We start from the raw sequence: 12,402 nt of genomic DNA, 5'->3' as shown, positions 1-12,402 counted from the left end.
AAGTCTTGCTACCTCTTACATTCTTCATAATATCTTTAGTCGTGTCTGTTCCCCCCCCCCCCCCGCCCCCCCCGCCGCCGCCGCCAAGATCAGAGTTAGGAGCATTGTGGTTTTTCTTGTTTTGCTGCCATTCCTTGAGGAGATCCGGCAACAGCCAAGAGGCCCAACCTGACTATAAAATCGGGAAGCTGGTAGCCATTAAGCATGGTTTGGATTTACTCTGACTTTTTTTTCTCTAGCTCTACAAAGCGTGAAGTTGGTTTTCATGGGAGGAGATGAATGAAAGCAAGCCCTATTCTTCAGGAGAAAACAGTCTCATGGGAAGCTGGTAGAGAGACCTGATCCCCATGGGGGTACAGATGCGTTTCTGCAAAGGAGCCTCTTTACTGGGCCTGTTGCAGCACCCCCCTCCCTGGAAGGTGTTCCCCTAGAATCCAGAGTCTGGGCTCCCAGAGATTAAGAATTTGTTATTAACATGTGGGCAAATCAGAGAAGGTGCTCACTACAGCCCAGCTCCCTTGAGTCCCAGACTTGTCATTTGCTTCTCCTCAAACACCTAGCTGCAGTTTTTTTTCTTCTGTTCCAAGTAGATAAGGACATTTTTCTACCTCTGATCTCCCTCAACATGTTCCTCCTTTCTTTAGATACCTCTAATCTATTCGGAAACAGTGGGGCCAAGACATTTGGTGGATTTGCCAGCTCATCGTTTGGGGAGCAGAAACCTGCAGGCACTTTCAGCTCTGGAGGAGGAAGTGTGGCATCCCAAGGCTTCGGGTTCTCTACTCCAAATAAAACAGGTACTCTGATACTTAATAGCTGTGGTGATTTTTAGATGTGTATTTACATATGCATGGACACCTGGAAGGAGATCTCTCTAGGGTGGCTCTCAAGGGAGTAGGATTGAGTATGGATGAAGTGACTTTTCCTCCCTAATTCATTTTTATATTTACTGAGCATCTGTTGTGTTCCTAACACTGTTCTAGGTCTCCTGAGACATGCCCAAAGCAAGAATGTAAATATGTAGCAAGTGCAGAGCAACCAAAGTAGGAGAACATACAAAACAGTGATAACTAAAATATAAACAAGAAAGCACCCAAGTCACAGAATAGCTTGGGTCCCATTCCAGGTCATGGGCAAGACAGATGATCTGCTTAGTTTTGGGGTCTATTTCATTTGTTCTCTTTCTCAAAACTTTTTTTTTTTTTTTAGCATAACATACATAAGTATATTACATGTACACATACAACATCCACTTACTGCAAGTATACAGCGTAGTTACTTCCCACAGCTAGTGGATTCCAGAGTAAAGGGCATCGCTAGCACTACTTCTTATCCCAGCATTACTTTTAAAGTATATCTTTGTGAACTGTGTGACTTTCTATATCATATGCTACATTTGTAATTTCAGAATTTAAGGAACAATACATATGTAGATAAAAAAACACTTCATTTCTGTCAACTGCCTTTCTGTCCTCTTTCTGTCTCAGATCTTCAGAGGGTCTGCATTCCTATCCCTGTTGCGTGGAAAATTGTGTCAAAAGATTTTTTTTCCCCAAAAAAGATCAGTGGCAGAGTGGGGGAGGATGTTTGCAGAGAAAGGAGTTTTTTAAAGCAGACTCCCCAAGGGTGAGTGGTCAGGATTCTTGTTCCTTGTGTGTATGGGAGACTTTAAAATTATGTGAGTTCGAGAGGAAAGACCCTACCAAGGACCAGATGCATAGGTGGCTCTGACATAGGACCGTCCCACATTCCATGCCTGGAATCCCACCTTCTGGAACCTAAATTGCTGTGGTTTCCACACATCGTGCTCCATTACTCAGACCTGTGGCTTGGGTGGGTTAGTCTTTGGTTGCAGTGTTTGATTCTTCCTAGAACTTAAAATGCACTAGACATGAGCATTGCAGCTTTATTTTGGCCCCACCCTTCCTCACAGTGAATGATTTAAAAATGAAAAAGCTACAAAGCTCTGAGTCCTAGTTAACAAAGCAGACATTTGACTGAGAAATTTTAATCCATTAATCATCAAGGCGTCTTTTTTTTTTTTTAAGGAACTGGATAATTTTTTTTTTTTTATTCAAGTGTTTTTCTTATATGTCGTTCTTATTCTGGAATCAGGTCCCAGTTGACTTTGAGAATCTTATGCTTTTATTTTTTTAATCTTAGAGAAAATATATTCTACCTTTCCGAATATTTTTCCTGTTTTTTTGCCCTGTGAAAGGCCTCAGACTGAAGACTCCAACAGAGAAAGCTGCAGGGGATGAATGAACTGGTAGCAACAGAGGTGACACTAAGGGTAGAGGAAGCCCATGTCCCCTGTGCTTCTGGCACTTTGGCTCTCCCTGCAGGACTTAATGGCAGTTCTCAGGGGGCTTCTGGTGTAGATGGAGGTGCTAGAGTCTTGAGCATAAGGAAAGGCTGCTTTAAATAAAGGAGTCATCCTTCTTGCCGAGGCAATACAAATGCCTAAGACATCACAGTTGGCATTTTGCTTTAAGACAGATTTTAGATGGATCATTTTGATGGGTCTTTGAAAAATTCCAAAAGTGTCCATCCTCTCTCAGTACAATTACCTTAGGAAATAATAGTGCTGGAGATTACTTGTGAGGGAAACAGAGGTGGGCCCAAACCACCGTTCCCAGCCTGTCAGGCTCACTCCATTGCCCTGTTGCTGGGGTTGCGGTGGAGAGAGGCTGGGTGACACATGCAGTTCAGTGGTAGGTGCTCTCTTGAGTCACACAGCCCTTGCTTCAGTCCCAGGACTGCCACCATCAGCTGGCTGATCTCAGGCAAATAACATATTCTCTGAGCCTGTTTCCTCCCCTGCAAGGCAGGGACTCCGGGTTTATTGGGAGAATTAAGGCAAAGTGTTGTGTAACACCTGGCACTATACGTGGCATACAGAGGGCCCTCAGTAAGTCAGGTGTTTTATTATCATTGATTATTAGCAAATTTCTGTTTCTTCTGGAGAAGAAAATCATGAAAATACGGCATCTAATACAGTCGAACCCTTCCTAGCATCAGTAGTGCCTAGATCCAAAAAATAATAGAGTGATCATTTTCCTCCTGTTTCACTTAGCTATGACCCAGGTTTGTTGTTTGGGGGCATTGTGTGTATGTGGTATGTGTGTTATATGTGTATGGGGGGGGGGTGTATGTGGTATATCTGTATGTGGGGGGTGTATATATGGGGGGTATGTATGTGTGTATGTGGTGTCAGTTTGTATGTGGTTTGTATGTGTTGTGTATGTGATATATGTATCTGTGATGTGTGATATATATGGTGTGTATGTGTGTTTCTGGTGTGGGGGGTTGTATATGTTGTGTGTGTGTGTCTGTGGTATGTGGGGGGGGTGTATATGTGGTATGTGTGGTTGTGTCTGGTATGTGTTGCATGGGGGAGTTATATATGTGATGTGTGTCTGGTGTGTGTATGTGTGTGTGATATGTGTGTGGTGTGTGTCTGGTGTTTGGGGGTGTGTCTGTGGTGTGTATGAGGATGTATGAGGGGTGTGTATGTGGTATGTGGGGGTGTATATGTGGTGGGGGGTGTATATCTGGTGTGTGAGGTGTGTATATGGTGTGTGTCTGTGGGGTGTGTGTGTGATATGTGATTGTGTGTGTGGTGGGTGTGCATATAGGGGTGGGGAGGGCGTGCGTTTGTGTGTGTGATTCTGTGTGTCTCACCTCCTCTCCCCAGTCCAGTTTATTTTCTGTATCATTGTGACTTCTCTTATTTCACTCACCCTCCACCAAGAAGTCAGAGTAATATTGTGCGCAAGGCACCAGGTACAGCTGTGTGTGTCTAGGAAGAAAATGTAACTAGATCTATGATCGGTCTTAAATAATTCAACTGCAAGGGTTTTTTAGCACTTTTTTTTTTTCCACTCTCTTATATTTGTAACCCAACAGTCTCCATTATCATGGCTTGGAATTTCACTCATGGTTTGAAAATCTAGAATGTTAACCCAAACATGAGCCCTAGCAAAAAGTATCTTCACTAGGAATGATAAGTAAGCACAGGAGTGAATCACAACAAATAATGAAAGAATTCAGCTAACAGCTTTTCCTGCCCAGAGTTTGATCTTTCCTGATTCAGGTAGCAGAAGTTTGCAGTCTGATTGTGCTTACATAAGAAGGCCTGACTCCTGCCTTTGGCCCAGGGCGCAATCCTGGAGTCCCGGGATCGAGTCCCGCATTGGGCTCTCGGCATGGAGCTTGCTTCTCCCTCCTCTTGTGTCTGCCTCTCTCTCTCTCTCTGTCTATCATGAATAAATAAATAAATAAATCTTAAAAAAAAAAAAAAAGAAGAAGAAGGCCTGATGCGTGCCTCTGATGGCAGGACTCACTTTCCACAAAGCGCGAGAAGAGTGTCCTTGGCCTCTCTTTCGTTGCACCGAGGCCACTGTCATCCCCTTTAGCACATTAGCTCCTTAGGCCAGCACTCATTTTAAGAAATACTCTGTTCTAGAGCACCTTTCTTTTACAGTTTATTCCATTCTGTTCAACAGACACTCACTGAGGTTCCCAGCTCATAGCCTAAAATAAGGTACACAGTATCTTGGGGTTGGGAACCCTCTCCAGAGCAGAAGGAATATTCAGGGAAGGACAGTCCGTCTCCCCGCCCAGCATGCATCTCCGCCAATCCAAGGGGGCCACCTCAGAGCACCTGCCCTTCGGCACGATGGCCTGCGCATGTGCCAGCCCCCCAGCCCCCGTTCAGCAGTCAGGGACTCCGATGGCTCTCCTCAGGGCTGATTGATTGTTTTATCACATTTATCCAGCAGCCTTCCTCCAGAGAGGAAATTCAGTGTGCTTTTTTATTGAGAAGTTGCTCCTGACTGCAGAGAGAAAGCATTTTTAAGAAATTTTTCTGTGCAGCGAGACTGTGGAGAGATGTGAGAGCCATAGGGCTTTAAATAAATAAAAAGCCCCTGGCTGAGCACCAGTGCCGTGTGCCTCTCCCATCTCTTCTGTAACCCAGTTCATAGGTTCTCCCCAAGAGGAGACTTTGAGGCTCTAGCTTTATTTATTTATTTTTTTTTTATTTTTTATTTTTTATTTTTTTTGAGGCTCTAGCTTTAGAATGTGGATTTTCATGAAGCTAGAAGCCCTACCTGAGTCGTGATAGTAACAACATCTGTCATCTTTGACAGCCAGGCAGGGACCAGAGTTTTCCAGAATGCTTTTTCAGTGAGGAGTCTCAGAACCACGTGGTCGGGCTGGGAAGGGGTCAGAAATGCACCAGGCTGGTTCTTGGTGACGATCTGATTCCACGAGACTGGGAGCTGACACGTCCACCTTGCCCATGGGAGGGATCGAGGGTCTCATAGACAAACAAGGGTCTGCTGGATTCTTAGAGCTCCAGGGAGCTCCCCTGGTGGACCCCACCCTTCTGCTAGAAGTGGAGGGGGTGGTTCGGTACTTAGAAGTCACAGTTATTTTAATTTGATTTTCTAACCTGTTTTCCCCTTTTTCCTTCCTCTTTTGATTTGGTTTCTCACCACTTATTGTCTTCTCTTCCTGTCTCCTTTCTTTTTCCCTGTTTCTGTTTGTTTGCCTCTGTTTTGCTCAGGTGGCTTCGGTGCTGCTCCAGTGTTTGGCAGCCCTCCTACTTTTGGGGGATCCCCTGGGTTTGGAGGGGTGCCAGCATTCGGTTCAGCCCCAGCCTTTACAAGCCCTCTGGGCTCGACGGGAGGCAAAGTGTTCGGAGAGGGTACTGCGGCTGCCAGCGCAGGAGGATTCGGGTAAGCCCCCCCGGGGATGGACCTGGGGACGGCCGAGAAAGCACTGGGGCCCAGCATGCCCATTTTGGCAGGACAGTTCTTGCATTTTCCCTACTCTTGACTGAGCTGAAGCCCGCCTCCCTCAAAATCAGCAAGTCAGTCCAGGAAGCCTCTTCCTTCTCTGGGAAGGCTCATTTCTTCTAAGCTAGACACTGTCGAGTAGGCGAGTGGATGCGAGCTGTGTTGCCATTAGCCAAAAACATAGAGTACTGGTTGGCAGGCCCTGTTCTGGTGGAACTAAAGGATGATATAAGGAAGAAAAACAGTCCCATCCTAGCTTCTTTAGAGCCAGGCCTGCCCCTTGTGTGGTGATTTCTGTTAGGGAGTTCAAGGTGAATAGTTTTCACCACATTCTTTCTCCATGGGACTGTGGTGTCATCCGACCCATTGTCCTTGAGCAAACCGTTCCTTTTGTCCTTTGTTCCACTCCAGACCCCCAGAGTGGGTGTGTGGGTCCCAGTCCCATGGGCCAGCTTCCACACTGGGCACTAACTGGGCACCCCACACATTTCAGAGTCTCAGCTTAGCTCTCAGAGCTGCTTTTTTACTGCCTTGTGCACATCCTCACTTGAAAATGCCATATTAGGGATTTGCTTTTAAGGGCCCCAGAAATTCAGTCTGGTTGCCAAAACCCCAAGGAGAAAATAAATAGCCTTCACCAGACCACAGAGTCCCAATAAAATATATGTGGTGATGACTACAAAGTGCCTCATTCAAAGGACATATGAGTGTCTGAAATCAGCATCTGGTGGACCTTGTCCTGGCACTGGGCACAAGACTCAGGATGCTTAAAGCTCAAGACATGGGAAGGGGATGAGGGCTTTGTTTGGGGGAATTGTTGGGATACTTGGGGTGAATCTTAAAGACAAGGTGATAGCATCTTTATCTTGAAAGTAAACTAAAGTATGTTTTTACTCATATGCCCTCCCCCATATCATGAAAGATATTGGTGTGGAAATGCTGGCAAATTTCCAGAAAGTGAGTGAGTTGATAGATTGCTTCCTGGATTTCATGTAGAAACTAATGATTCCTTTAAGTTTCCCCCCAGAAACCCCAAGAATTAAAATTAAGAAAAGCTTTTAAAGGAGAGTTTGGACCAACTTAAACCAATATTCTTGGCAGGTTCCAACAGACACTGATGTCTCCAGTGGCCGCCCAGCACAGGGTACTGCAGAGTTGGAGGATTTGGGGTTGACTAGGAATCTTGAGGTTTATTTATTTATCTGAAACCTGCTATTTTCTTTACTAGTAGCAAAGTATCATATTCTGCCTTGGGAGGGAGCTCACGCACACAAATCCTGACTGGTTAGTTCCATTTTGTCAAAGAGGCTGACAAGTACTGACTCTGTTATGAGGTGACTCTGTCACCTTTTCCCAGGTCCATGTCTGCCCCTGGCCAACATTTGAGGAGCTCCCACTGTTCCTGGGAGGCCTGGAGCAGGAGTAGGAATAGAGCAGGACCAGTCAGGACCACCCCAAGGGTCTGCTTTCAGAAGACCCATCACCTTGTTGTGAAAAGTCCATAGAATCAAGATCCAGAAAGAAGCTAAAGACAAATAACTGGAAGAAGGTTGTTGATAAACAAGAAACTAAAATGATGGGATGAAATCCAAGAACTATTGGAGATAGAGAAAAAACTGTAGTGCTGCTCCATTTCCAGATAACCTGGAATTTCCAGACAGTGGAGAAAAGCTAAAACCCCGGACCATTTGGCTTTTGTATCGTGTTCCTGTTGTCTTCCTTCCCAAAGCTGAGATTTGCTCTGGGCTCTAGCCTGCCACTTCTGAGAGACCACTAGTCTAAACCAAGCACGTCCCCTCAATTTGTGTATCGTGCAGCCTGAGGCCTGCCAGAGCAGGCCTGAGACTCTGGACAGCAGGTGCCAACATGGCCACACTAACCACCATCTGCTTTCTCACTGGAACCCAGGTTTGGGAGCAGCAGCAATACCACATCCTTTGGCACCCTCGCAAGTCAGAACGCTCCGACTTTCGGATCACTGTCCCAACAGACTTCTGGTTTTGGGACCCAGAGTGGGGGATTCTCTGGCTTTGGATCCAGCACAGGAGGTAGGCGGCCAGACCTGTTCCATCACTGTAATCCCTCCTGCATTCTCCTTAATAAATGCCCCCCACCTCTCTGCACACCCTGCCCCCCACCCAAGAATTGAGTGGTTTTTACCTGACAATTCTGTTTAGTATTTTAAAGGCTGAAAGTGGGTGAAAAACAAAATGTTCTTTTTAGGCTTTAATTAGACATGTAATGTGCCATTTCTTACCAAAGAAAAAAATGACTGCCTTGATTTTCTCTCAAGACAAGAACCCATAATAATAATCGCCTTACTAGATCTTGGTTTAAAAATCAAAGGTGGCAAATGCCAAAGATAAGATGTAAAGACTGGACAAAATGTCTGATTTGTTGAACCCACGCTTCTTCAGATAGTGGAATACGTATGTTCTTCTGGTTTTATTTCTGCAACATTTATGAGGTGCAGAAGTGAGGCATCGTTGTTACTTTACAAATGAAGAAAAAAAATCCCCCTCAAGGCCCATTTGGACAAAGGGCCAAAGGGCAAGCCGCAGAACCAGGCCTAGTACCCAAGTGTCTTGCTTCTCCAAGCAGCAGCAAGTGAATGGGAAAAGGAAACCATGGTTTCCTAATGAAAGGGGTCCGTGTGGCCCCAGAGCAGCTGAGTGGGAGGCGCCATGCCAGGGACCCACAGCCCACACTGGCCGTGGGGGAGAGAAGAACCTTGAAATGCCAAGAAGGCTCCTCACCTCTTCCCCACCCCCACCCTCCGCTGGCCTTCAGATGGGGGGCAACAGGGCTCTGCAGGGAGGGACGAGGTGGGGCCCGGGACTGCCCCTCCGCCTCTTGAGTGCATGTGTGCATGCACTCACTTCACCCTTCCCATCTTTTTCAGGATTCAGCTTTGGATCATCTAACTCGTAAGTATCCACCTCCAGTTTGCAGCCATTAAATAAGGAGGGAGGAGTGTGTGGTATGTGAAAATATTACACTACTAACTTTTGCTCTATTTGTATATTTGTATCTGTTTTTCCTGTTTTGTAAGCTTGTCCTGGAAGCATGGGGGTTCAGCAGTAGGTTTTGGGTTTGGTGAACCTGCTGATCTCAGCAGGAGTGTAGCAGGAGGTGCCAGGCCTGGCCTCCTCAGGGGCCACGCATAAGAGAGAGGAGTATGCCTTCCGATGAGCAAGGACTGGAGGGCAGGACCCGAGAGATGCTGTTCCCTGATTCCCTATTAGTGTCTCAGGAGCTTCGTGCTGCCTACGGGCCTCCAGTCTTATATTTTGATCCTAGCTCTGTGCTTCTGTGTGGAATCCTATGACGTTAAAAATTCAGAGTCCTGAACTTGGACCTCAGGCTGTTGCATGAGCCTCGGAGCCCTTCCTCAGCAGGCACTGACCTGCCTCTCTCCCGGTGCTTCCTTACAGGTCTGTCCAGGGCTTTGGTGGCTGGAGAAGTTGAGTGGGTGTCCGTGTTCCTTTCCGATCCTGAGACCAACCACGTTCTCAGCTCCTCTTCACTGAGCCACACTGGAGCAGTCCTCCACGTGGACATTCGCACTGAAACACACACCCAGACAGAAACAGCAGAAACCAAAACTCTTGAGATGCTTGATCGCTTGTTCATATCTTTTCTATTTCATGTTGGTTATTATGGGTGCCCTCTCCCCACCGCCCCCCTCCCCGCTATTAAACTCTGGTCCGTTTCCATGCTGAATATATGTGGGTTTTGTCAGGTCACAGCCTGGGAGAGGGGTTTCCTCATTGCTGTGGCTCCGAGAAAACTTCCCAGCCTCCGGCCAACCAGCCATGTATATATCTTCAAGATTGGCACCAGAAGTCAGCAGCATCGGAGATGGATGCATGAAGAGGGGGGGTGGAAGCTTCTCCTATGACACCGACTCTCCTCGAGCCTTGGCCCTTGCCTACAGAAGAGACTGAGTGCTGGCCAGCCACCTTTGTGAGGCCATAACTTGGGTATCTCCTTTTCGTGTCCTTGCTCCTGTGGGACATCCAGACCCTAGAGACACCAGCCTTGTGATTGGGTGAAGGGCAGGGAACTCCCTTGTGCGGGCATCAGCCAAGTCAGAAGAGCTCGTGGCACCTGAAATCAAAGTGCAGGCAGCCATGAGGCGAGCGTGGAAAACAGGCCAGTGCATGCTGATAACAAGGACACTGCCCTTGGACCAGCCCCGTCAGCTCATCTTGTCGAGGTGGCTCTGGGTGCTTGTGTCCCGCAGCGGATTTCTTTGACTCTGGAGAAGAGTGATGGAGAAGAGCGCCTTTATCTCCAGTGACAGTGACATCGGCCACCCCGCCTGGTCCGCTGTCTGTTAACCACAGTGCAGATAACCCCAGGACAGGCCTGCAGTTGAGACGACGCTGCTGTCACTGACACTGTGGCCACGTGTTTGCCAAGATGGCAAAGGGCCCCCAACTTCCGTCTTATCAAAGTGTGTGAAATGCCATATCTTTTGGGTCTGGGCATGTTTTACTTCTCAGGCCTATGGTGTCCTAGGCATTTGCTGACAAACAAGAACTGCTTCACATCTAAAGCAGACGGGAGGATTTGTCGTCTTTCAGGCCAGGATGCAACCGTGCGTTGGCTCGGGTCACAGCAGGGGAGGGTCAGGAAGGATTGTTCAAAGTTTTACATCTTGGAAAATTCTATTTTAAAATGTTTTAATAAAAGTTTTCCATGTGATTGAATCTGTCACGTTACAGCCAGTGTGATCTCACTGGTTCGGTCAGCCTGTTGGGGTGGGTGGGCGTGGGGGCATTGCCCCTGCATCACCGTCACCACCTGCTCTGCTGATCCTGCCCTGAGAGGTTCTGTGTGAAGTAAAGCCCCTTGAGCCCCAGGCCTGCAGATTGTGATTCAGTAGGCCTGAAATTGGGCCTGGACACCCCAGGGTGTTGAGCTCAGTGGCTCTTGGGGCCCTCAGAAAAGGAGTGTCATCATGCATCACTGTTGGGTTCCAGGAACCCCAAACCAGAATTAGGTCCCCGGTGCCCCCTGGGTGATGATGTATCCTGCTCCCATTGTGGCCTAGGAAGAGTAGGGGCTATCTGTGCCTCTCTCAGCTTTGATCCGAGTTCTTTAACACGTACTCGTTTGGGACCTTGTGGAATGAAAGAATATCCCGCCACCACCCCCATCCCCGTGCTGTCACACGAGGCCCCTCAGCTGTGGAGCTGGGCTCAGCCCCCATGACATCCACACTGCCAGACGTGGGGCTTGTTCCCCCTGCCTGCGCCCTCTTTAGTTCCTACAAAGGGGCCATCTTGAGAGCAGGAACTCAGATTCCCTGGGAAAAGCTCGCAATGGAGGGCTTCACCCTAAAGGGGGCCAGGTGATGAGAGCTGACTTGGGCCTCAGCAGGTCATCCTGCCGACTGGCACCCAAACCCAGCCAGTCTCCTGCCCTCCTCTTTACCCCCTGAGGCTCTTTTTTTATAAATAGAAGCTGGTTCCGCCTAAACCCTTGACCTGGAATTCTCTGCGTTAATCCTCCATCGAGGTGGCAGGTGACATCTTTCCATAAGGCCTTATCAGCTGTGCCCCACCCACTAACGCCCCCGCCACTTGCTGTCTGGCGGCAGCACAGAGGAATGCACTGCCGGTGCCTCAGCCCCTCTGCCGGCCTTTTCTGGGGTCGATTACACTAGTAGGTGGCAGGGGTCATCTCAGAGCAGGGCCTGCATGCTGGTGCTGAAACCTGAGCTCCCAGGGGCATGAGCCTTTCCTGAAGAGCCGCAGGAGTGTGGGGCCTGGGTCCCCAGGAGGGGAAAGGCCTAGAGAGGCTGCTCGAGCCCAGGAGGAGGCTCACCCACTGTCGTGGCACCATCAGTTGCAGTGGGGAGGTGGGCAGCCCTGCTGGCTGCTGGGGTGGCCCAGGAGAGGCAGGAAGGAAAAAGGGAAGACAGTTTAATGAGCAAGGTTGTGTTTTGTTTGGCTTTTCTAGACACAAATGTCATACAGTTGTAATTGGTGCTTCAGATGACAACACAGTGATACAGTGATAAAAGGTCAGAAAATGGGTTTCTTGGGGACAGGAGAACCTGAATAACAAGATAGGTGTGCGTGCAAGTCCCCTGGCGTGTTGCCATGGTTGTGAAGCCCTCTAGACCTGAGGCAGAGGTCCCGTCACTGCTGTCCTGCCTGTCTGCGTTAGCATCCCAGTGCTTGCCCTCAGCATTGCTCTCCGTTTCTGGCAACTCTCCAGAGAAGTTTCTGGGTCAGATCTTTGGCGCTGCAGGAGGGGTGTGGACTGGGCAGGCTGACCCACTCCTAACCCTCACGGGGCTGTGTCACCAGAAGCACACGAGGTCTGCAGCCTCCTGGTGTCCTGAGGGCCTTTCCCTTGGTGGTGATGGAGATTGGAAGGCTGGTCTTGCAGGGCATCTTGCAGGGATGTGCAGGTTGAAGTGACAGAGAGCACCCAGCACAAAGCAGGTTCTCACTAAATGAAGACGAATGCTCTCACCTCAAAGGACCTTGCCCTACCTCCAGGGTAAAGAGCTCTAGATTCCTGCCTCAGCCTCCCCCGGTTTGGAGTGGGGGGTATCTTCCACACGGCTGTTGAGCCTCTT

General features: G+C 48.4%; 1 protein-coding gene across 6 annotated transcripts in view; it reads left to right on the top strand.

Annotated features, from left to right (window-relative positions):
* Window positions 1-10,514, top strand: part of NUP214 (nucleoporin 214) — a 103,482-nt gene extending 92,968 nt beyond the window's left edge. For 4 of the 6 annotated variants that reach the window (XM_038549004.1, XM_038549003.1, XM_038549002.1 and 1 more), the window contains 5 exons: window positions 645-797; window positions 5,573-5,744; window positions 7,713-7,852; window positions 8,707-8,731; window positions 9,239-10,514. In XM_038549004.1, the coding sequence (XP_038404932.1) occupies window positions 645-797; window positions 5,573-5,744; window positions 7,713-7,852; window positions 8,707-8,731; window positions 9,239-9,272 (524 nt within the window). In that variant the 3' untranslated portion in view covers window positions 9,273-10,514. Of the gene's footprint in view, window positions 1-239; window positions 354-644; window positions 798-5,572; window positions 5,745-7,712; window positions 7,853-8,706; window positions 8,732-9,238 lie in introns of those variants that run through there. The other 2 variants (XR_005364892.1, XM_038549005.1) reach the window with 2 other exon arrangements.
* Window positions 10,515-12,402: the final 1,888 nt, after the last annotated feature.

The sequence above is a fragment of the Canis lupus genome, chromosome 9, assembly GCF_011100685.1.
Source record: "Canis lupus familiaris isolate Mischka breed German Shepherd chromosome 9, alternate assembly UU_Cfam_GSD_1.0, whole genome shotgun sequence".
Lineage (NCBI taxonomy): Eukaryota > Metazoa > Chordata > Mammalia > Carnivora > Canidae > Canis > Canis lupus.
This window is presented reverse-complemented; position numbering and strand designations above follow the sequence as displayed.